The sequence below is a fragment of the Odocoileus virginianus genome, chromosome 4 (assembly GCF_023699985.2).
Source record: "Odocoileus virginianus isolate 20LAN1187 ecotype Illinois chromosome 4, Ovbor_1.2, whole genome shotgun sequence".
In the NCBI taxonomy this organism is placed as follows: Eukaryota; Metazoa; Chordata; class Mammalia; order Artiodactyla; family Cervidae; genus Odocoileus; species Odocoileus virginianus.
Window position 1 is genome coordinate 23,959,931 of NC_069677.1, and position 25,536 is coordinate 23,985,466.

The window sequence follows — 25,536 nt, forward strand, 5'->3', positions numbered from 1 at the left end:
TTATGGATGAAATTATATGATGTGTGGTGTGGTGTGGTTTAGTCGCTAAGTCATGTCCAACTCTTGCGACCCCATGGACTGCAAACTGCCAGGCTCCTCTGTCCATGGGATTCTCTGGGCAGAAATACTGGAGTGGATTGCCATTTCCTTCTCCAGGGGATCTTCGAAACCCAGGGACTGAACCTTGGTCTCCTGCATTGCATGAAGATTTTTTACCGACTGAGCTATGAGGAAAGCCCATGATGTGTGGGATCTGCTTCAGAATAATTCAGTGGCAGGGTGAGGGTCAGGAGTGGGTAGAGCTACAGATGAAAGATTTTCCAAATGAGTTAATAGTTATTGAAGCTGGGTGATGGATACTCGTGGGTTCATTATACTATTCTACTTTTGTATGTTCCATAATAAAACATAAAAAACTTGTATCCTGAAAACACATCCTGAAGGCTATGTGTATGTATAATGTTTGAGAGGTCACAGCATATATACCTCCTTGTGCTCCATTCCGGAAAACAGAGGTTAATTACATCTTTAGGGATAAGGGAATGGAATGGGTTTTATGTTACAGAAAATGTAAAGACTTCTCAGCTTCAAATCATACGGCTAACATAAAGTAGGGTATTTGTGTCATTTACCTTGCCTCCTGGCTGTAACATATTACTTCTGCTCATTTTTCACTAGCTCAGATGGCATGGTTTCACATATAACAGAAACTTATAATATGGTTCACCCTAGAGTAAAAGCCAGTGGAAGGATTCTGTTCAAATTACATAGCATGGACAGTATTAGAGTGAATTTATGGGTTAGGAAAGGAAAAGAATAGAGTAGGAGAGAGGGGAATCCCCTTTTGTTAAAAAATATCTGGGTTGGCTTGCCATGGCAATAATGGATTATGAATTTCTTTTTCTCTTTTATGCATGTTATTCTGAGGTGGGTCAGGCTGTGAAATTAATAGCAGGGATGGAGACATGAGTCAGGGATGTACTTCCTTAGGATTTTTGGTGGGGGAGAGAGATACCTGGGGCTGAAGCTGAAGACATGATGCTTCATGTTTCAGTATTCAACTGTTTCAATGTTAGGTTATTTGGGGAATCATATTTTGAGATTTTGATTCATACCTTCCTTAAAAATACCTTTGCCACCAAATTGTTTCTCTTCAGTTCAGTTCAGTTCACTCACTCAGTCATGTCCAACTCTTTGCAACCCCATGGACTGCAGCATGCCAGGCTTCCCTGTCTATCACCAAATCCTGGCGCTTACTCAAACTGATGTCCATCTAGTTGGTGATGCCATCCAACCATCTCATCCTCTGTCGTCCCCTTCTCCTGCTGCCTTCAATCTTTCCCAATATCAGGGTTTTTCCCAATGAGTCAGTTCTTCGCATCAGGTAGCCAAAGTATTGGAGTATCAGCTTCAGTATCAGTCCTTCCGGTGAATATTCAGGACTGATTTCCTTTAGGATTGAGTGGTTTGATCTCCTTGCAGTCCAAGGCACTCTCGAGAATCTTCTCCAATACCACAGTTCAAAAGCATCAATTCTCTGGTGCTCACCTTTCTTTATAGTCCAACTCTTACATCCATAATGACTACTGGAAAAACCACAGCTTTGACTAGACAGACCTTTGTTAGGAAAGTAATGTCTCTGCTTTTTAATATGCTGTCTAGGTTGGTCAGAGCTTTTCTTCTAAGGAGTAAGCGTGTCTTAATTTCACGGCTGCAGTCACCATTTGCAAGTGATTTTGGAGGCCCCAAAAATAAAGCCTGTCACTGTTTCCATTGTTTCACCATCGATTTGCCATGAAGTGATGGGACCAGCTGCCATGATCTTTGTGTTTTCAATGCTGAGTTTTAAGCCAGCTTTTTCACTCTCCTCTTTCACATCTATCAAGAGGCTCTTTAGCTCTTCTTCACTTTCTGCCATAAGGGTGGTGTCATATGCATATCTGAGGTTATTGATATTTCTCTTGGCAATCTTGATTCCAGCTTGTGCTTCATTCAGCCTGGCATTTCGCGTGATGTACTATGCATATAAGTTAAATAAGCAGGGTGACAATATACAGCCTTGATGTACTCCTTTCCCAATTCTGAACCAGTCTGTTGTTCCACGTCTTGTTCTAACTCTTGCTTCATGACCTGCACACAAGCTTCTCAGGAGACAAGTAAGGTGGTCTGGTATTCTCATCTCTAAAAATTTTCCACACAGATGTGATCCACACAGTCAAAGGCTTTGGCACAGTCAATAAAGGGGTTATTTCTCTTCAACCCCTATTAGACTTCACTGGAGTCATATATATGCAGATTACATTTACCATCTTAAGCCGAGGTTAAATAAAAGGGAAGAATGCTTATGGCAGTGAAGATTTTCAGAGCTTGAAGATGAATTTGGTTATTTCAAAACCATGATGAATCTCCTTGTCAGTGCAAAGCAGCAAAGGAATATATAAAGTAATGGAGAAGGTGGACCTGGGCATAAACATGTTCCCACACAGCATTTGTACTGAAAGGCTTTGTTGTTGTTCCCTGAACCTTGGCAATTACAGGCATTTTCCTGTGGTCTGAAAAACATTTGGCAAACAGCAAGAGGAGGTCCCCTCCTTTTCTGTGTTCAAGGCTGGGTTCTGGCCTTGTTGCAGGGAAACGCTAATTCCCGATCATTCTCCCTGGGAGCAAATGGTTTGTTTTCTCTTCACTGAATCCTGCCAGGGATGAGTTCTCAGCAGCAGAGCCTGGCATGGAAAATCCATTTGGAGCAACTAGTCCCCAGGAGGGAAGAAGGCAAGCCGATTAGTGGGTGTGGGAGACAGCTGCAGCCACCATCAGGGCCAGTGACACCCGCTGGCCGGGGTGGGCATGAATACACAGAGGCACAAACAGAGTCCACAGCAAACACGTCTTGCTTGTATGCCCACAACTACATGTACCACACACAACCAAATCCATCCATATATACCACACACGTACACTCAATATAGCAGTCACATGCACCACACTGCCATATACATACCACAGACACACACGCTGTATAACAACTGTGCCCACCACACCCCACATACACATGGTTGCACAGAAACTCATCTACTGAATACCACCTACAGAACATATACCCTATCACACAAAAACACACCAGTCACTCTCCACAATGGTCATATGCATCCATGCCACATATGTGCATATACACACATTCACAGTCCACATTACAGTCACAGGCATCATGCATACCACACACACACACGTACACACTTAACAGCACATCCAATTACACATACATACTGCATCTAATTCACATAACAAATATACACACCAAATACGTAACACATTCCACATACCAATCCCATGCATCACAGATACATCTCTGTTACATACACAACCCCATGACACCCAGCTTGATTACTTTCCCGCTTAGCAACGTGGGGCTGCAGCCTCGGGCTGAGAAGGGGCGGGTAGCGGTTAACACAGGTCATGCTTCGCAGGCTGGGAGCCTTGGCCCAGGATGTGTGCCCCAGGGGCCGCGCTGGGAGCGGGAGACAGCCCCGGGGGAGCGCACGTGTGTCCTGTGTGCACGTGTGCATGCCGCCAGGGGCCAATGTGCCTCAACACTCCGGGGATGTGTGTGTGTGTGTGTGTGTGTGTGTGTGTACGAGGGCAAAGGGGGCCGCGCGTGGGGCAAGGATGTGCGTGTGTGAAAACCCCGCTCCCACCAGCGCAGGGTCTAGCGCACTGGGCGTCCGGGCGGGCGGGTCCTCAGCTTGCACACCCCTCCGCGGAGTGTGGACGTGTTTCAGCGGGAGTGTGTGTGTGGGAAGCTTGCGTGGAAGCTGGTGTGCGTGTGAACACCGAGACTCCGAGGCGGCTGTGTTCCTAACGGCCCTCCGTCCGTGGGGGCCAGCCTACGGGGGCTGAGTAACTGAGTGTTCGGCGGCCGCGAGGCCGCCGAGCGTGTGTGAGCAGCCGTGTGTGAGAAGGCGGGGCTGGCGGAGGGACTCGTGGCATCTGCCGAAGCCAACGCGCGTGTGTGCGCGTGCGTGTGCACGTGGGGCGCGGTGCGCGCCGCGGCGGAGGGAGGGAAGGAGGCGGCAGGCCCAGCCCCCGGTCGCAGCGCCCGGGGCGGCTCCTCTGCGAGCCTAAGGGACCGCTCGCTGCGCTGCCGCCGCCAGCTCTGCTACCGCCACCTCCAAGCGCTGGCCTGAGTCCCGGCCCGCGCTGTGCCCGCCTCGGCTTCCTGCCCGCCCAGACACCGCTCCGACCGAGCTCCGGGTCTCGGCTCCGCGGAGGGAGAGGAAATGAGTGCGGCCGCGGCGCCGGCGCCCGAGCGCGGTTGGAAGAGCGAGAAAGTGGACGAGGCTCAGGCCCTCGCGCGGAGTTGCGCCGCCCGCAGACCCGACTTCCAGCCGTGCGACGGGCTCTCCATCTGTGCCACGCACAGCCACGGCAAGTGCTTCAAGCTGCACTGGTGCTGTCACCTCGGATGGTGTCACTGTAAGTCGAGCCACGTCTCCTCGCCTTTCTCCGCGGTCCCCAGGGCTCCCGCGGGGCCGTCCGGGGTCGTAGCAGGGACTGTGCGGCCTGGGGGGCGCCTGGCTGGGCCGGGGCTGCCCTGCCGCAGGCCGGGGCCGCCGTGGGGTCCGGGCGGCGGGAACGGTCCTCGCGCCGGACGAGTCGGGTCGGCGCTGCCTTGGCAACAAGATGAAATCTGTGGGGAACCTACCTTTTTAGCCACTTCTACAAAAGGGGTCTCCCCGTCCCAGGAAAACTGGGGTGTATTTTTTCCCCCTGTTTTCTTTTTAAACCGAAAAGACCAGGCGCGTGTGGAGAAAGGGTAGACAGCCGTCAGAGTTGACGACAACCGGAGGGGAAGTCTTTTTTTCAGGGCTGCTGGTTAAAAGGTGGCACCCCTTTCTTTTTTCACTTTTGTCTTAACGGGCTGCTGTTTAAAAGAAAGAGAACCCTTGGATTTGGAATCGTAGCCCATTTCTTGTATCCAGATTGAAAAAGCGCTGAAGAGTGAGGGACTGCTTCCAAGAAGTTAATATTAACAGTTTGGAAGGGTGAACTCCTTGAATACCCAGTTCCAGCATATAAAGCCAGTAAATTATAGAGACTGTTCTAAAATTACAAGAATAAAATGAACGAAAGTAAGCTTCAGTGATCTTAAAGTAATTCGTAGAACTAAATGCTCTAGACCTTTTCTCTTATGTCTATCCTGCCTGCAATTTTTAAAATAGATTTAAGTGGCCATTTAATCAGAATTTCACAATTTGATTAGTTTATGGTATTTGGCCTGCTATATCTGATGAATTATTTCTTTTTAGAAATGCATTCTAAACTTAGTTTCCACATAACCTTATAATAGAGTGTTTGGAGTGCTCATTTAGGATACAGAGTCTCAAAGTGATCTTAAAATTATTTTTTCTTCTTCGGTTAGAAAAAATGGCTCCCAACAAGAGATGCAGTACGTAACAGATCCTGGTTTATATTAATTGAACATAATAAAATATTTTAAATTTATGACTTCAGGGGTAGAGAATTCTTACATTTCCTTTACAAATGCAAGACACTTTGAACAGTATTGATTTTTTGCATTCTGTGTACTGTTAGGTCTGTTTCGTCCTATATCTCATCATTCCTGTTGCTCTCAGCTCCATTCCTAATTGTATGGCATTGCTTCAGTGGGGGATAGGGTGAAGAGTTGAAAGTAACAACTGTGGGAAACCTGTGATGCTAGAATACACAAGTAGGGTGACTCTGGTGATTCCATTTCCTGTGGAAGTATAGAAAGAGTCATAGTGTGAATTGTGAGGAACATTAAAGATGGTCCAGTTCAGTGCCTGTCTGGAAGTGCCTGTTCGGCAGTCTCCCCTCTGAGTACACCATTACTGATGGGAACCTTGCCATCTTCTCAGGCAGCCTCTTCCTTCATTAGACAGCTTTGACTCTTAAAAATGCTCTTCCTTATATGGAGCTAAAATCAGTTACATTGGAATTTCTTCCTACACTTCCTATTTCTACCTTATGAAATTATATATAACAATCTTAACCTTTTTTAGATCCTGTCTGTTTCAACTCTTCAGATATACACATGATGTAGACTTTTTTACCCTGTCTCTAGTCACAGCATCTGGCCTGAAATAGGTTTGTAATTCACATTTGTTGAATGACTGAATGAAGGTCGCCATTGTTTTCCTCTCAAGCATTGTCTTGTCCTATTTATAAATCTCCATTCCTTTCTATGGGCTTCCCAGGTGGCTCAGTGGTAAAGAATCCTCCTGACAGTGCAGTAGACATGGATTCGATCCCGGAGTCTGATCCCTGGGTCAGGAAGACCCCCTGGAGAAGGAAATGGCTGCCCACTCTCGTATTCTTGCCTGAGAAATCGCATGGACAGAGGAGCCTGGTGGGCTGCAGTCCATGGGGCAGCAAGAATCAGACATGTCTGAGTGACTGAACCACCACCATTCTTTTCTGCCTTTCCCTTAATGGTGTTCAGGCCTCTGAGCATCCTGGTTTTTGTATTCTGAACATATGCCAATATGGTTATGATCCTATGAAGATAGTTACTTCTAGAAGGGTACACCGTATCCCAGTTGTGGTATGATCTGTCCAAAATTAAGCAGGACTGATATCGCCTGTGTTTGAAATACTACTACTGCAGCTAGCATCACATTAGCTTTTCTTTCTTCCACATCATATTGAGCTTGTTGTTGTCAGATTGAACTAAGCTTGCTCTGAACTAAGCCATTAAGCCTCTTTTTTGTTTGTGTGTGTGTTTTACATTTGTGGCAAGTTAGAGCGCTTCCCTGTCTCACAATTATACTTATATATTTGGATATGGCTACTCACAGATCACTTAAATAGATCCTTTCCATATATTTTCCTCTTTCCTTATTGATAAAATTGTTAAACAGGAGAAGACCACAGATGAAAGTCCTGAACTGGCTTTCAGGTTCATAATAGTTCATTAATGAGCACTCCGTTGTTATGATCGTTTTAACAATTACCTCACTACCTAATTGGGCTTCCCAGGGGGTTCAGCTATAATCCGCCTGCCAATGCAGGAGACCAAGAAATGCGAGTTCAATCCCTGGGTGGTCAGGAAGATCATTTGGTGTAGGAAATGGCAACCCACTCCAGTGTTCTTGCCTGGAAAATTCCATGGACAGAGGAGTCTGGTGGGCTATAGTCCCTGTGGGGTCACAAAGAGTTGGACGTGGCTGAGCGATTGAGCGCGCGCGCACACACACACACACACACACACACACCTTATTATACCTTTATCCACCTTCTGTTTATCTTATCTATATTGGTTTAGTGAGAACCTGATCAGATACTTTGTTGAAATTCTCCCAACATACTACTTTTATGTCTTTTTGATATACATAAACATACTCTTCTAAAAAACAATAAAGGAAATTATTTGAGTGTAATGCAGCTTGATTCCACAAATGCTTAACATTTTCTTTTCTAAGTGATTGGTAGCTACTTTTAAAATAATCTGAATTTAGAAAGGACTGACATTGAGTATACTGGAACATTAGCAGTTCTATTTGTTTTTAAAATCAAGCCTGCATTTATTTGCTCTTTTCAGTCTTTGGCAGGCTTCTGGGATTCCATATGCTTCCTCTGCTGCTGGTGGTTTGGTGATCACATCCCAGAATAGCTTCAGTTCATTCAGAGCAGCCAGCTGCCCTGTTCAGTCTCCTCACCTGTATGAGACATCAATTCTTTCTAACTTTTTTAAGCCCAAATATTATTTTTCTTGAAGAGAAGCAGAATTAACACATTTGAGAAGTTCTACTTCTTTTGGACTTCATGAACACAACATCAGTCCTAAATAGAATTCTTTTAATTTTGGTGAACATGCATTGAGCACCTTCTCTTTATGAGACATTACTAGGGAAACTAGGAACACAGCTACGAATATAGCTGGATCATGTCCCATAAGCGGAGTGTAAGGGTGTGATTCATCCTATATTTATTTTTGCATTCCTTTAAAATCACAAATGATATGGCTGAAAAATGATCAACTTGTTCACCAAATTGGTAAATATTAAACCAGGAGGACTACCTTGAGATGATTGAGAGAGGAAATTCAGAACAAATAAAGGAAATTCAGTTTTATATGGTTGATGTTGAGTTTGTGAAATTTATAACCTTATGAAGTAGAAAAGGCTACGGGTACATACCTGTTCATGAAAGACACATACTGTGTATATGTTGACAGATGCAGTGCTTGGTGTAAAGGAAATAATTGTTATATTTGGGTAATCGATTTTGAGGACTATAAACTATAGAAAACTATAGTTTTCTGTGATGAAAACTAGATATGTTCTATTAATGTCTCTGTCAGAGGTAGATTATTGGGCTGAATAAACTATGGCCCTGGATCTGAACCTTTATTTTTTTTTCTTAGTAAGGAGTGGTATTGGGTTGAATTAACAATGAAGGATTCCAAGAAGAGATTTGAGAGAGGAAAAGACGTGGCTTGGCTAGGGAAGAGGGATGGTAAACAATAAATCATATGTAGATATTGTAGAGTAGCTTTTTTTGTGACTGGAGTAGATTGACTGTTAGAAGAAATAAGAAATTTGATTGTTGAGGTTTTAGGGAGGGATGAGCTGGACAGTGGGGAAGTTCCAGTTGCTAGAGACCTTGGCATTATAATGGTAAAAATGAGTAGTGGGAAAATGAAATCAGTATGGGAGAATATTTTCATATTAGTGAAAAAATAGGTTGAAATTCATGCAACAATGTATATTTAATGGAAATTGGAATAGATTAGATTTGGAGGGGGAGGAAGAGGATAGTTATAAAGGATAGCTTCTAGGATTCTAGAATTTTGCCTTATGCAGCTTGGATGGATGGTGATGCTGTTCATTCACTGACAACCAAATACTGAACAAGAACTAGGTTTGGATGATCATGGAATCATGAATCCACGAAGACCATGAATCCAATTTTGTATCTGTTGAGTTTCTGTTGCCTTGTCATTGCATGGTGATGTCAGTAGGCATTTGGGTATAGAGGATATAGAACTTGGAGAAGTCTGCACTGGAGATAATATGGAAGTCATTCACTTCTTTATAGATTGCCCTTGTAGCCATGATGAAGCATGAGATTGCCAATGGAGAGGCTACCGTATGAGAAATGAAGAAACCCTTTAGGCTTTCCCTTTGGAACACTAACATTTAGAGGCTAGTTACAGGAGGATGAGCTGGCAATTGAGTCAAAGAAGAGATGGCCAAAGAAGAAAAATCTGGAAAGCATGGTATTACAGAGGCCAAGAGAAAGGAGTGTTTTAAGAAAGAATGTGAAGATGAAATCCGTTTTCAGCAGGTTATTTCTTAAATATTCGTGAAACTAGAAATAGTGATTTTTTGTTTGTTTTGTTACTGAAGAAGAGGATGAAAAGTTTAGTTTTGCAACAATAACTTAAGGAATATACTTAATTATAGCATAGTTATTTGAGATCATGTATTCTTCAAGGTAGAAAGAGAAGAATAAAATGCCAGGATATGAGAATTAGGACACAAAGATAGTAGTTAATATTTATTGAGTGATTACTTTGTGCCAGAGTAAGCTGATTATGCTAAGCACTCAATAACCAATTATGTTATTACGTCCATTCTATAGTGAAGGAGAAAGGCTTAAAGAAGTCAAATAACTTTCTCTTGGGCATGTAGCTAGTAAGGAGTAGAAGCTGGATTTGAAGTCTGGTCTGTCTGATTTTTGGACCTGGACTCTTAACCACGATAGGTACTCTACAGCAATTTAAAGTTAATGAGCAAAATCCGTTTTTGCTTTTTAAAAAACAGTTTTTTTGCTTTGTTAAAACCAATGATGGGGAAAGTTTTAAGAAATAGGTGGCAAATTGTATCAATTGCCATAGTGAAGTAGAGAAGCATGGAAACTGTAAAGAGATCCCTGAATATGGTAGGGAGTGAAATCCAAGTTAAGAACTATCAGAGAAAGTGATGAGAGGATGTTGGGGGCGAGGGGAGATGGATAGGTAGAAGTGGGGTCATGTATGTGATGCGATGTCTGTACCACCAGCAGAACTCAGCGTTATTGGCTTAATAAAATCACACAATAGGTGAGCTCAGTTTTCTGCAGAAGACATCTTAAAAGATGTCTCTTTCAGGTTGAAAGCTGGAAGAGTGGGACTTGATGTAGTCTAATAGATGATATTAACATATCTAAAGAAAGACTGTTAAAGCAGAAGGTGGATGGGCAGCATAGAATTACAGAAAAATGGGAGTAGGAGAGGCAGAATTTGAAAGTGTTTTTTTCCCAGCACTGTTCAGAGAAGGTGGCACTGCCTAGAAGTTTAAATGTCTGGTCCTGTGACTGGACTATCTCAGCAAATGTTTGGTTATAATTTGACTTCCTATTTTTATATGTCCTATAGGGAAAGAAAGCTGACGAGAGGATTTAACTCTGAGGACCTTGGGGCAAGTATAGTTCTCTCCACTAGTTAGTATATTAGCATTGTGTTTTTTGCATTGCTCTATTTGTTCTATTTTCCTGCTTCTACTCAATCCCCCAAATCAAGTTCTGACTTCCCCGGGGTAATGCCAGCTGGTTTTCCCAAGGGACAGCTCAGGCATATCAGTAAAAGAAGCTACAGAAAATATATTTGTGATGTCTGACAGTGAAAACTGGCAAAAAAGGGAGTGGTAGTTTGATTAGATGGAGGACCCAGCTGAAGCTTTTTTCTTCTAATGAGGCCTCTTTCCATGTCTGGTAGTTAAAGGAAGAGGACACAGGTGTTAGCCGGTGCAGAGGTGAAGTCAGTTTCTGAGTCTCCTCAAATCTTTTATCCAGAGATAGAGAAAACTAATAGGTGTTTTTCCATCTAAGTGGTGTTTTGATAATAGATAGCACACTTGTTGTTTATATGCAGGCACAATTGTAACTTTTTGCATGTGTTAGCTCCTTTACACTTCACAACAGCCTTGTGAAGTAGATATTGTTATTATCCTCATTTTTTAGGTGGAAACTTGCTGGAGGTTCCGCGAAGTAGCCCTGGCCACATGTGGTCAGTGTATTAGAATCTCACAGACTAGCTGGTAACCAGGCTCTGGGTTTCTTGGTTCTGCTCAGGGTATAGTGAGGAGGATTTCAGCTATTTAAAATTTTCTTTGGAACAGGGAGGATTTAAGTAAATAAGTAAAAATAAGAATGGTTTCTTGTTTTAAGAGAAGGGCAGTTACATGCAATATGAACTTTTTGGAGTGTTTGCAAACCGTACAACTATGCTTTTAGAAAGCATTTAATGGGGTTTGGGATCTACATGTGCACACTGCTATATTTTAAATAGATAACCAACAGGGAGGGGCCTACTGTATAGCACAGGGAACTCTGCTGAATATTATGTGGCAGCCTGGATGGGAAGGGAGTTTGGGGGAGAATGGATACGTGCATATGTATGGCTGAGTCCTTTGCTTCACCTGAAACTGTCACAACATTGTTAATTGGTTATACTCCAATATGAAATGAAAAGTTAAAGAAAAGATATTTAATGATGTATTTGTATAATATGAAGTTTCAGTCATGTCATATCTTCAGATGATCCCTAACTAGTGCAAACCTTTTTCGGTGAGCTTTGCATGTGTACTGTTAATTATTACTGGTTTCCAAGCCTGTTGAACTTTAAAACATTTGAACCAGATAGCTTTTGAGGACCTGTTTATGATAATTCCCTGCCTGATGACACTCTCAGTTTAAGTTTGTCCTCTCATGTTGTGGAACCTCATCAATTCACAAGAAAGAATATCTTCAGAGAAATTAGGTGTTACTAATTCCAAATAAACATGGGGACATATATTTAACTTAAACTAACAGTTATCTAGAAGATATGCTTTCTCGAAAAATAAAGTGTTTGATATATAAAATGTGAGGACAGGGTGTGGTTGTAGAAAGAGTGAGGGCTGTGGAGTCAGACACGCTTGAGTTCAATCCTGGTTTTTCCATTCATTGGCAGGATAACTTTGGATAGGTTACTCAACCTTTCTCAGCTTCAGTGTTCTCTTCTGAAAAATAAGAATAAAAATCCTCCTTCACAGGGTTGTTGTGAAGATTAAATGACATAAACAGAGTACTTAGTGGAGGTGTTCAGCATCAGCCCCTCCTGAAAACAAGCGATGGAAATACTAGATAGTATAGTCATCCCAGGGACAGGCTCTGGAGTTGGACTTTGTGTTTGAATCCTGGCTCTGCCCACTGATGAGTTACATGGTTTGGGGGAAGTTACTTAACTTCCCTCTTTCAGTTTCATCATTTTTAATACAGGGATAATAACATAGTTACATTATCATAGTGGTGATATGTCAAAAACCCAAACTCCAACTGCTTCTTCTTGCACAAATGTCCTGGTTAATCTGGAATTCACTTTGTAACCATATTCATTTGTTCAGTTACACACTTCAACACAACGTGGATGGTAAAAACATACATTTTGGATAGGATGACATTTAAAAATCAAGTTTTTCAGTTGTCCTCATTGTAGAAAGGTCTATTTCATAATAGCTACTTTGTGATAATTATCTACTTTTTATCTTGGAATTTTATGTTGTGCTTTTCCACTCCCCTGCTCTATCCTCTTTTCCACCATTGTTCAGCAATGGATAGTTCTGGTTAATTAGATACACCAGTTAATACAGAAGTATCATATCAAACATGGGTTAATACGTTTCAAATGATCAGAATATTATAAAGTTGTTGAAGTGAAGCTGCACATACTAACTTTAATGATTGTTATCCTGTAACAATACTTAGCTATCATTTGGAATATTGATTTTGTGTAGAAAAATGGCAAAGTGCTAGTTACATGCAACATGAAGGTTTTTGGAGTGGTTGCAAAGTGTATAAAACTATGCTTTTTAGGAAGAGTCTTGGCTGCTAGAATGATGGACAAAGTAGATTTAATTGTTTTTGCAAGTTACTTTACTAAAATTCACAGAATTTTCATTTTGTGTTTCTTTTGTTCTTATTGTTGGTTTGTTCTTCAATATTCTAATATTTAGCAGTATTCTGTAAAGTGAAAGTGAAGTCGCTCAGTCATGTCTGACTCTTTGCGACCCCATGGACGATAGCCTACCAGGCTCTGCGGTCCATGGGATTTTCCAGGCAAGAATACTGGAGTGGGCTGCCATTTCCTTCTCCAAGCACACTACCAAAACCGTGCAATGTCTGAAGTGGTCAGCAGCTACAGTAAATCTCTCCAGCTGTGTCTGTGCAATGCCCTGAAAAAGTCCGTTCAGGACAAATTTTTTAACCTCCCTAGTGCTTTTTTGCCCAATTTAAAACTAGAGTCTTGGTGTGATATAGAATGTTATTTCTTCCCCTGTATCTCATTTAAACAGATCTTTAGTGAAATGAAAACACCAAGAGTTTTGTAATAACTTGGTATTTTGTGTAATAATTGTGGTGTTTTGTCTCTGTTAGACTCAATTTGTTTTTTCTTTCTGTCTGCACACACACATGCACATACATGTGCTTTTTTTCTTAAGCCATTTAAAAGTTGCTGACATGACATTTCATCTAAATAGTTCAGCATACCTCTTATCTTCCTATGAAACCACAGTACTAATCACACTTAAGAGTAACACGAATTCAGCAGCACCATCTAACATTTTCCTTAATTGTCAAAAAATTAATTTTATAGCTGACTTTTCAATTCAAGAACCAATCAGGATTCATATATATCACATGGATAGTTTAATGGCATAGATTGTGGTGACTGTTTCACAAGTGTATACTTACCTCTGCACTCATCAAATTTTATGTATTAAATCTGTACAGCTTTTTCTGTGTCAGTCATACCTCAGTAAAATGGTTTAACAAGTGAAATAAATAAAATTAGTGGAATAAAAACATTCATGTATCACATTTCATTATTGTATCACTTCAGTCTCCCATTTAAACATTCTAAAATAATCATACTTTTTTGGCTGGTATTGAAGTTTTTGAAGAGTCCAGATTAACTGTCTGTAGTATATCCCATGTTTTAAATCTGCCTTATTAGATTTAGGTTAAACATTTTTGCCTAGTTATTAAATTGGTGCTGTTGTATCCCTTGTATAGCATTATAGGAGGAGACACAAGTCATGGTGTTCTACTTGTGTAGGGTTCAGTTCAGTTCAGTTGCTCAATTGTGTCTGACTCTTTGCGACCCCATGAACCGCATCACGCTGGGCCTCCCTGTCCATCACCAACTCCCGGAGTCCATCCAAACCCATGTCCATTGAGTCGGTGATGCCATCCAACCATCTCATCCTCTGTCCCCTTCTCCTCCTGCCCTCAATCTTTCCCAGCATCAGGGTCTTTTCCAATGAGTCAGCTCTTCGCATCAGGTGGCCTAAGTATTGGAGTTTCAGCTTCAACATCAGTCCTTCCAGTGAACACTCAGGACTGATCTCCTTTAGGATGGACTGGTTTGATCTCCTTGCAGACTCTCAAGAGTCTTCTCCAACACCACAGTTCAAAAGCATTGATTATTCTGCTCTCAGCTTTCTTTATAGTTCAACTCTCACATCCATATATGACCACTGGAAAAACCATAGCCTTGACTAGATGGACCTTTGTTGGTAAAGTAATGTCTTTGCTTTTTAATATGCTGTCTAGGTTGGTCATAACTTTCCTTCCCAGGAGTAAGTGTCTTTTAATTTCATTGCTGCAGTCACCATCTGCAATGATTTTGGAGCCCCCCAAAATAAAGTCAGCCACTGTTTCCACTGTTTCCCTATCTATTTGCCATGAAGTGATGGGACCAGATGCCATGATCTTAGTTTTCTGAATGTTGAGCTTTAAGCCAACTTTTTCACTCTCCTCTTTCACTTTCATCAAGAGGTTCTTTAGTTCTTCTTCACTTTCTGCCATAAGGGTGGTGTATCTGTCAGTATAGACATATTGTTTCTCCTTTGTTACTTTTTTTGGTAGTTATTTTAATCACTTAGTAGGAATAAGTAACTGTGGAGTGATACTTTGACACTGAGTGAATATCCTGTTCCCCAATAAACTTTAACCCTTTGATTTTAGTATTGACTGGAGAGTCTGTGTGAATGTGTGTTGATAGTGATATTCTAATTCTGTCATTCCTAACATTTGATGGCATTTGAAGAGGTTTCTTTTCTTTATATCGCTTCTTTTTTAGGTAATATGATAGACAACTTGATTCTTTTTAATATGCTATAATCAAGCCTTGTATTTTTTTGATGCTCAAATTGTCCTACATTTGGGCAATGAGAGCTGCTTCAAGCTGGCTTTGTGACCTTTTGACATGTCACTATCATTTTACTTTACTGCTTTCTGAAACAAGATATGCCAGACTTACCTAGTAATTTCCTCACTCCAGGCCAGAAATGAGTCAATTTTCCAAGAAACCTATGTTCCTTTCAGTGAAGAATGGTATGGAAACTGTTATCTGGGTTTTTAATGTGCTTATTTCTGCTGGGATGCTGCTGCATGTTACTTTCAGTGGACAGACTGGGAAAGTGTGTGTCTCTTTCATCTTTCCCCATTCCATAGCTGTGCCTGCCTTCTCTGTGGGTGAAAACCCTGGTTTCCATTATATCATAATATTTACTCATTTCTTCTATTTTCAGCTACCCATAAAATAGTTTAGGAATTATTATTTTGGTTTCACTACCAACAACAGATTGATGACTTTAAGTTCAAGATAGAATGTATCCTGGGAAGGATGTATGTAGTCAGAACACTCTGCTCAAAAGTTTCTTGAGTTAATTTTCTTCTGTGTGGTCATGTTGTCAGTTGGGTTCATTTATTTCTGATTTGGATCAATTTCAGGTATACTTTTTTCATCTTTTTTTAAATTAAACTTTTAATTTTGAGATAATTTGTAGGTTCACATACAGTTGTGAGAAGTAATACAGAGGTTTCACATATTCTGTATCCAGTTTCCCAGTGGTAGCATTTCACAGAACTGTAGTATGATATCACAACCAGGAAATTGACATTGATACAGATAGGTTCAGGAACAGTTCCAGCATTGCAAGGATACCTCATGTTACCTCTTTATAGCCATACTCACATTCCCTTCTGCACCAGCCACTAATTAATCCCTGCCAATTACTAATCTGTTCTCTATTTTTTAATTTTGTCATTTCCAGGATGTTATATAAACAGATCATATGTAACCTTTGGGGATTGACTTTTTTCACTTAGCGTAATAACTCTTGGCGATTCATTCTGTTTGTTGGGTGTATCAATAGCTCGTTCCTTTTTATGGCTAAGTAGCGTTCCATGCTGTACACGTACCACACTTTGTTTACCCGTTCACCCACTGAAGGACACCTGGGTTGTTTCTAGTTTTTAGTTATTATAAATAAGCCTGCTGTGAACCTTTGTGTATGGTTTACTGTGTGAACAAAAGCCTTCATTTTTCTGGAATAAATGCCCAGAAGCACAAATGCTTGGTTATGTGGAGGTTGGACATTTAGTTTTTTAAGAAACTGCTAAATTGTTTTCCATGGTTACCGTACCACTTTATATTCCTGCCAGCAATGTATGAGTGATCCAGTTTCTTAACCACATTTCCTGTCAGTGTTTGATGGTCTGCTATTTTTATTTTAGTGATCTGATAGATGTGTACTGATCACTCATTTTGATTTTAATTTGCATTTACCTGATGGTTAACATTGGTGTGCTTATTCACCATTTGTATATCCTCTTTGGTGAAGTGTCTTTAATTTTTAAGACTTTTTTAAGAGCAGTTTTAGGTTTACAGCAAAATCGAGAGGCAGGTATGGAGCTTTCCCATGTTTTGCCCCCACATGTGCATAGCCTTGTCCATTATTATTTATCAGAGTTGTACATTTTTTTTTTAACCCAGGACGAACCTATACTGACGCATCATAATCATCTAAAGTCCACAGTTTACCTTAGGCTTCACTCTCGGTATTGTACATTCTATGAATATGGACAACAATGACATACATGCATCATTTATAATATCATACAGTGTTTTCACTGCTCTAAAAATACCCTGTGCACTCTTTCACCCCTCCCCTTGGAAACCACTGATTTTTTTCATTGTCTCCATTGTTTTGTTTTCTCCAGAATGTCATATAGTTGGAATCATACAGTATTTAGTCTTTTCAGACTGACTGCTTTCACTTATTAATGTGCATTTCTCCATGTCTTTTCGTGGCTTGGTAGCTCACTTCTTTTTAGTGCTGAATAATATTCCATCACCTGGATGTACCACAGTTTTTTTTTTTTAATTATTATTTTACAAAAGTAAATTGAAGTATAACTGACATTTGTTTCAGGGCTACAGCATAGTGATTCAGTACTTGTGTATAAAGTGAAATGATTATCGTAGTAAGTCTGGTTGACATCTATCACCATACATAGTTACAGCTTTTTTTCTTATGCTGAGAACTTTTAATTTAAGATGTACTCTGGTAGCAACTTGAAAATATACAATAGAGTATTATTAACTATTATAATAGTTATAATAACTGAAACAGCTGTTCCCAATTATCAGGTGGTGCTAGTGGTAAAGAACCCACCTGCCAATGCAGGAGACGTAGAAGATGGGTTTGATATCTGCGTTGGGAAGATCCCCTGGAGGAGGGCATGACAACCCACTCCAGTATTCTTGCCTGGAGAATTCCATGGACACAGGAGCTGGGCAGGCTATGGTCTGTAGGGTCACAGAGTTGGATATGACTGAAACAACTTAGCACTCATGCATCCCTAATGATAGTTTATTTTATAACTGAGATTTGGCTATTTTGATCATCTTCACTCATTTTGCCCCATTCTCTCACTGCTATGCTTCTGGCAACCACTGGTCTGTTCCCTGTACCTGTGAGTTTTCAGGTTTTTTTTTTTTTTTTTAAATCCACGTGTAAGTAAGAATATATGGTATTTGTCTTCTTCTGTTTGACTTATATCACTTACTGTAATGCCCTCAAGGTCCATCCATTTTGTCACAAATGACAAGCTTTCATTATTTTTTTATGACTGAATAATATTCTGCACATATAGTACATTTTCTTTATTGATTCATCTGCTGGTGGACACTTAGATTATTTCAGTGTCTTGGCAATTGTAAATAATGCTGCAGTGAACAGGGGGGTGCGTGTATCTTTCCAAATCAACATTTTCATTTTCTTCAAATACACACCCAGAGGTGGAATTGCTGGATCATATGTAGTTCTGTGTTTAATTTTTTGAGAGACCTTCATACTGTTTTCAATAGCAGCTGCACCAGTTTGCATCCCCACCAACAGCACACAGTGGTTCCCTTTTCTCCACAGCCTCACCAACACTTATTTCTTGTTATTTCTTGGGTGTTTTTTAATAATAGCTGTTCTAGCAGGTATGAGGTGGCATCTCATTTTTGTTCTGATTTGCATTTCCCTGATGATTAGTGCTGTTGAGCTCCTTTTCATGTGTTTGTTGACCATCTATATGTCTTTTTTGGAAAAAGGTCTATTCAGATTGTTTGCCCATTTTTAAACCAGATTATTTTTGGTATTGAATTTAGTGAGTTCATTATATATTTTGAATATTAACCCATAATCAGTTTATGATTTGTGGGTATTTTCTCCCATTGGGAAGGTTACTTTTTCATTTTGTTAATGGTTCCCTTTCCTCTGCATAAGCTTTTTAGTTTGATGTATTCCCACTTTTTAATTTTTGTTTTTGACATCAAATCTGAAAGAACCATCACCAAGAATGAAGTATAGTTTGAAGCCAGGAAGCATGGTACCTCCAGCTTTGTTCTTCTTTCTCAAGATTGTTTTGGCTCTCTGGGGTCTTGTATACTAAAGTTTCTTCATTCATCTACTAAAGAACATCTTGGTTGCTTCTAATTTTTGACAGTTATGAAGAAAGCTTCCATAAACATCTGTGTGCAGGTTTTCGTGTGACTGTTAAGTTTTCAACTCCTTTGTGTAAATAAATACCAAGGAGTGTTATTGCTGGATTGTATGGTTAGAGTCTGTCTTCCAAAGTGACTGTATTATTTTCATTTCCACTGGAAATGTATGAGGGTTGCTGTTGCTGCACACTCTGTCCAGCATTGGTGGTGTCAGTGTTCCAGATTTGGGCCGTTCTGTGTGTGTGTCTTTCACATATTTTCTTCCAGTCTGTGACGTGTTTTCTAATTCTCTTTGTATTTTCTTTCACAGAGCAGAAGTTTTTAATTTTAAATAAATCAAGGTAATTAGTTATTTCTTTCATGGATCATGTCTTTGGTGTTATATTTATTTATTTTTAAAAAAATTTTTTTCTTTAATTGGTGTTTTATTTAAAAAGGCATCACCATACCCAAGGTCATCTAGGTTTTTTCCTTTGTTATCTTTTAGGAGTTTTATAGTTTTGCATTTTACATTTAGGCCTGTGATTCATTTTGGGTTAAAGTATGTGAAGAGTAAAAAGTCTCTGTTTAGATTTGTTTGCTTTTGCATGTTTATATCCAGTCATTCCAATACTATTTGCTGAAGAGACTTCTTTTATTCTTCTTTAATTGGTGTGTGTCTTCTTTAATTGATGTGTTTTTTTTTTTTTTTTTTGCTGTTGAGCTTTGAGAGTTCTTAATATATTCTGTGTACTGGTCTTTTGTCAGAGCAGTAGTTCACATTTTCTCATAGTTCTGTAGCTTGTCTTTTCATGCTCTTACAGAGTCCTTTGTGGATCAGAATTTAAGAATTTTGATGAATCAGGTTTATGAAATTTTCCTTTTATAGATGATGCTTTTGGTGCTTTTTAGAACTCTTTTCTTAACCTGAGATCCTAAAGATTTCTTCCTATATTTTTTCTTAAAGGCATTACAGATTTTAGTTTTACATTTAAGTCTGTGATCCATTTTGAGTTTTTGTATAAGGTGTCCATTTTAGATCAAGGTTTTGTGGATTCTTTTGTTTGTTTTTGTTTGCCTATGGATGTCCAAATTGCTTCAGCAGTATTTCTTGAAAAGGCAGTCTTTCCTTTGTTGAGCTGCTTTTTGCACCTTTGTCAAAAAACCTGTTGTAGAGTCTGTCTCTAGACTCTGTTCTGTCCCACTGATCTGTGTGTCTGTCCCTCTGCTGCTACCACGCAGCGGGGATTACTGTAGCGGTAAAAGGTGTCTTTAAACCTGGTAGACGGGGTCTTCCTACTTGGCTTTTTGTTTTTTTCAGAATTGTTTTAGCTATTCTAGTTGCTTTACTTTTCCATATGAATTGTAGAATAACATTTTCTGTGTCTATTGGTTGGCTGAGACATTGGTTTGGGTTTTTCCATACAGTGTTACCCCCTCAAAAAAAAAAACCGAATGAATTTTTTGGCCACCCAATACATAACTCTTGTTCGGATTTTGTTAAGAATTGTGATAAACCTGTAAGTCACCTTTGCTGCTGCTGCTGCTTCTAAGTCGCTTCAGTCGTGTCTGACTCTTCGCGACGCCATGGACTGCAGCCTTCCAGGCTCCTCTGTCCATGGGATTTTCCAGGCGAGAGTGCTGGAGTGGGCTGCCACTGCCTTCTCCGAAGTCACCTTTGGGAGAGTTAAAAATCTTTCCTGTGTTGAATCTTCTGTTCTGTGAACATGGTATGTTCCTCCATTTATTTAAGTCTTTGATTTCTTTCATCAACATTGTGTAATTTTTAGCATATAAGTCCTGCATATATTTTGTTTGAATCATACATAAGTATTTACAGTCTGTCTGCAGTGTGAGAGACCTGGGTTTGATCCCTGGATTGGGAAGATCTCCTGGAGAAGAGATGGCTAACCACTCCAGTACTGCCTGACAGCGGAGCCTGGCAGGCTACAGTCCATGGGGTTGCAAAGAGTTGGACACAACTGAGCGACTTTCACTCACTCACATTTACAATTTAAAAAATTACAAATGTGTTGAGTTTTTAATCTTGGTGTTTATTGCCAAATTTATTGCTTGTATATGTTTATTGCTAGGATATAAAAATGTAAGTGATTTTCATTTTTCATTCAGTTTATTTTGCATTCTGTGGCCTAGTTGAACTCACTTATTAGTTCCAAGAGTTAAAAAAAAAATTGGGGGAGGAATTTTCTATTTAGACAGTCATTTCATGTGCAGGTGGGGTCAGTTTTATTTATGTTTTTTGCCTCCAATTCATATGACTTTTCCCTTTCCCCCTTTTCTTGCTTTGTTGCACTGGCTAGAACTTCTGGAACTATGTTGAATAAGAACAGATATCTGTGCCTTGTTCTTTTCTCCTTTGGAGGGAAGCATTAGATTTTTCATCTTTAAGTACAATGTTAGTGTTAGATTTTTTTGTGGTGTCTTTTTATTGAGAACATCCCTTTCTATTCCTGTTTTGTCAAAGTTGTTATGAATAAGTATTAAATTTTGTCAGATATGTCACACAGCTTGCACCCCTGGGAAAAGCATCACTTGGTTATGGTGTGTAATTCTTTTGATATATTGCTGAATTCTGTTTGTTGATAATTTGGGAAGGATCTTTATGTCTATATTTATGAGGAATGTTAGTCTATAGTTTTCTTTTTTAGACTGTCTTTGTGTGGTTTTGATATCAGGGTAATAGTAATACTAGTTTTATACAATGAATGGGGAGTTTTTTATTCCTAGCCTATTTTCTGAAAGAACTTGTTTAGAATTGATGCTCAAAAAAAAAAAAAAAAAATAGAATTGATGCTCATTTTTCTTAAACATTTAGTGGAATTCTCTAGTGAAGTCATCTGGGTCTGGAAATTTTTAGAATAACTATTTCAACACTGTATAGCACAGGAAACTATATTCAGTGTCTTGTAATAAATTATAATTGAAAAGAATCTGAAAAATATTATTTATATACATATATATATGGATCTCTTTGCTGTAACCAGGAACTAACACAACATTGTAAATCAACTGTACTTCAATAAAAAGCCTAAAAAATTAAATTAATAATTTAGTTTCCTTATTAAACGATATTCAAATTAGTGCCAGTGGGTGAGTTGTGGTAGTTCGTAATTTTTGAGGAATTGATCCATTTCATTCTAAGTTGTCGAATTTGTGTGTGCAGAGTTGTTTGTAGTATTCCCTAATTACATTTTGATGTCTGAATGGTCTTTAGTAATATCCTTTGCTTCATTCCTGGTACTGGTCGTTTGTGTCTTTTTTTTTAATTTTGTTTATCAGTCTTACTGCGTATGTGCTTAGTTGCTCAGTCATGTCTTTGCAACTCCACGGACTGTAGCTCACCAGGCTTCTCTGTCCATGGTGTTCTCCAGGCAAGAATACTGGAGTGGGTTGCCACGCCCTCCTCCAGGGGATCTTCCCGACCCAGGGATTGAACCCAGGTTTCCTGCACTGTAGGTGGATTCTTTACCGTCTGAGCCTGTTTGCAGAACTAGCTCTTTGTTTCATTTATTTTCTGTATTATTTTTCTCTGTTCATTGTCATTGATTTCTTCTCTCATCTTTATTTTGTCCTTCCTTCTCTTTTGCTTGCTTTGAGTTTATTTTGTGCTGCCCATTTTTTAAGAATCTTAAATGTGGGAACTTAGATGACTGATTTGAGGCTTTTCCTCTTTTCTAATGTATGCAGTTATTATAAAAATCCATCTCAACATTGCTTTAGGTGTGTGCCACAATTTTGATATGTTTTATTTTAGCTTTCATTAAGCTCATGTTTTGATTTCTCTTGATATATCTTTCTGATTCATGGATTATTTAGAAGTATTGTTTAGTTTGGAGAAGGCAATGGTACCCCACTCCAGTACTCTTGCCTGGAAAATCCCATGGATGGAGGAGCCTGGTAGGCTACAGTCCATGGGGTCGCGAAGAGTCGGACACGACTGAGCGACTTCACTTTCACTTTTCCCTTTCATGCACTGGAGAAGGAAATGGCAGCCCACTCCAGTATTCTTGCCTGGAGAATCCCAGGGACAGAGGAGCCTGGTGGGCCGCCGTCTATGGGGTCACACAGAGTTGGACACGACTGACGTGACTTAGCAGCAGCAGCATTGTTTAGTTTCCAAGTGTTTGGAGGTTTTCTTGATATAGTTTTGTTACTTGGTTTTTCATTTTAATCACAGAAGACATTTTGTGTGATTTTAATTCTTTTAAAACCGGGAGAAATGTCAATAACCTCAGATATGCAGATGATACCACTCTAATGGTGGAAAGTAAAGAGGAATTTAAGAGCCTCTTGATGAAGGTGAAAGAGGAGAGTGAAAAGCTGGCTTAAAATTCAACATTAAAAAATTAAGATCATGACATCTGGTCCTATCACTTCATGGCAAATAGATGGGGATAAAATGGAAACAGTGACAGACTATTTTTTTGGGCTCCAAAATCACTGCAGATGGTGACTGCAGCCATGAAATTAAAAGATGCTTGTTTCTTGTAAGAAAAGCTATGACAAACTTAGACCGCATATTAAAAAGCAGAGACATCACTTTGCTGAAAAAGTCCTTATAGTCAAAGCTGTGGTTTTTCCAATAGTCATGTACAGATGGGAGAATTGGACCATAAAGAAGGCTGAGTATCAAAGAATTGATGCTTTTGAACTATGCTGTAGGAGACTCTTGAGAGTCCCTTGGGCAGCAAGGAGATCAAGCCAGTCAATCCTAAAGGAAATGAGTCCTGAAAATTCACTGAAAGGACTGATGCTGAAGCACAAATACTCTGGCCACCTGACGCAAAGAGCCAACTCATTGGAAAAGACCCTGATGGTGGGAAAAATTGAGGGCAGAAGGCCCCAGAGGATGAGATGGTTGGATGGCATCACTGAATCAATGGACTTGAGTTTGAGCAAACTCTAGGAGATAATGAAGGACAGGGAAGCCTGGCTTGCTGCAGTTCATGGGGTTGCTAAGAGTTGGACACGGCTTAGCAAGAAAACAACAACAACTGGTCCAAGTATCATGGATACTTAAAAAGGATGGGTATTCTGTTAGGTGAAGTGTTCTATAAATGTCTGTTAGATTCTTCTGGTTACTTGTGTTATTTAGTACATTGTTGTTTGCTTTCTAGTATTTTCTGTCATTTGTTGAAAAGGATTGTTGATGTCTCATATTTAGTTATGGATTTGTCTTTTACTCCTTTCAGGGCTGACAGTTTTTGCTTCATATATATTTGTAGCTCTGTTGTCTGGTGCACACACATTTAGAACTGCTATGTCTTATTAGACGACCCTTTTATCACCATCTAATATCTCTGTATCTCTGGTAACTTTCTTTGCTTTGAAGTTTACTTTATGTGATATTATAGAGGCATACCTGCTTTCCTTTGATTAATATTTTCTTGACATATCTTTCCCTTCCTTTTATTTCTAGCCTGCCTATATTGTTAAACGTGAAGTGAGGTTCTTTATTTTTTAAATTTAGTTAATTTATTTTTGGCTGCGCTAGGTCTTCATTGCTGACCATGGGCTTTTCTCTAGTTGTGATATGCAGGGGCTACTCTATTTGTGGTGCATGGTCTTTTCATTGTGGTGGGTTTTCCTGTTGCAGAGCACGGACTTTAGGGCAAGATTCAGTAGTTGCGGCATGCAGGCTCAGTTACTAGACTGAGGACTCTAGAGTGTGGACTCAATAGTTGTTATGTATGGGCTTATTTGCCCCACAGCATGTGGAATCTTTCTGGAGCATGGATCCAACCCATGTTCCCTGCTTTGGCAGGTGAGTTCTTAACCACTGGACCACAAGGGAAGTCCTGAAGTGAATTTCTTTTACACAGCGTAAGTTGTTTTTAAAGCCACTTTATCTTTTTTAGACCGTTTATATTGAATGTAATTATTGATAAATTAGGGATTAAGTTTGGCATTACTTTTTTGTTTTCTGTCTTTTTTCTTTGTTTCTGCTCTTTCTTTTCTCTATCTTCCTGTGAGTTACTTGGGCATTTTGTAATATTTTTGAGTATTCTCTATGTTTAGTTTTTTAGGTATAGACATGATCTGTTAGTATCCTTTGACCATTCTGCGTGAAGTATAGAAACTTTCAGTTCAGTTCACTTTAGTCGCTCAGTCGTGTCCAACTCTTCGACCCCATGGACTGCAGCGTGCCAGGCCTAGCTGTTCATCACCAACTCCCGGAGTCTACTCAAACTCATGTTGATTGAGTCGGAGATGCCATCCAGCCATCTCATCCTTTGTCGTCCCCTTCTCCTCCCGCCTTCAGTCCTTTCAGCATCAGGGTTTTTCCCAGTGAGTCAGATCTTCACATCAGGTGGCCCAAGTAGTGGAGTTTCATCTTCAGTATCAGTCCTTCCAGTGAATATTCAGGACTGATTTCCTTTAGGATGGACTGGTTGGATCTCCTTGCAGTCCAAGGGACTCTCAAGAGTCTTCTCCAACACCACAGTTCAAAAGCATCAATTCTTCGGCGCTCAGCTTTTTTTGTAGTCCAACTCTCACATCTATACATGACTACTGGAAAAACCATAGCTTTGACTACACAGACCTTTGTTGCAAAGTAATGTCTCTGCTTTTTAATATGCTGTCTAGGTTGGTCATAACATATCTTCCAAGGATCAAGCATCCTTTAATTTCATGACTGCAGTCACCATCTACAGTGATTTTGGAGCCCCCGAAAATAAATAAAAATAGAA

The 25,536-nt window shown here is 39.9% G+C and overlaps 1 protein-coding gene across 1 annotated transcript in view; it reads left to right on the forward strand.

The window, feature by feature from the left end:
* The first annotated feature begins 4,017 nt into the window (after positions 1-4,017).
* C4H3orf70 (chromosome 4 C3orf70 homolog) overlaps positions 4,018-25,536 on the forward strand; it is a 118,309-nt gene continuing 96,790 nt past the window's right edge. The window contains exon 1 of the mRNA XM_020870671.2: positions 4,018-4,473. Within this exon, the coding sequence (XP_020726330.1) occupies positions 4,278-4,473 (196 nt within the window). The 5' untranslated portion in view covers positions 4,018-4,277. The remainder of the gene's footprint in view (positions 4,474-25,536) is intronic.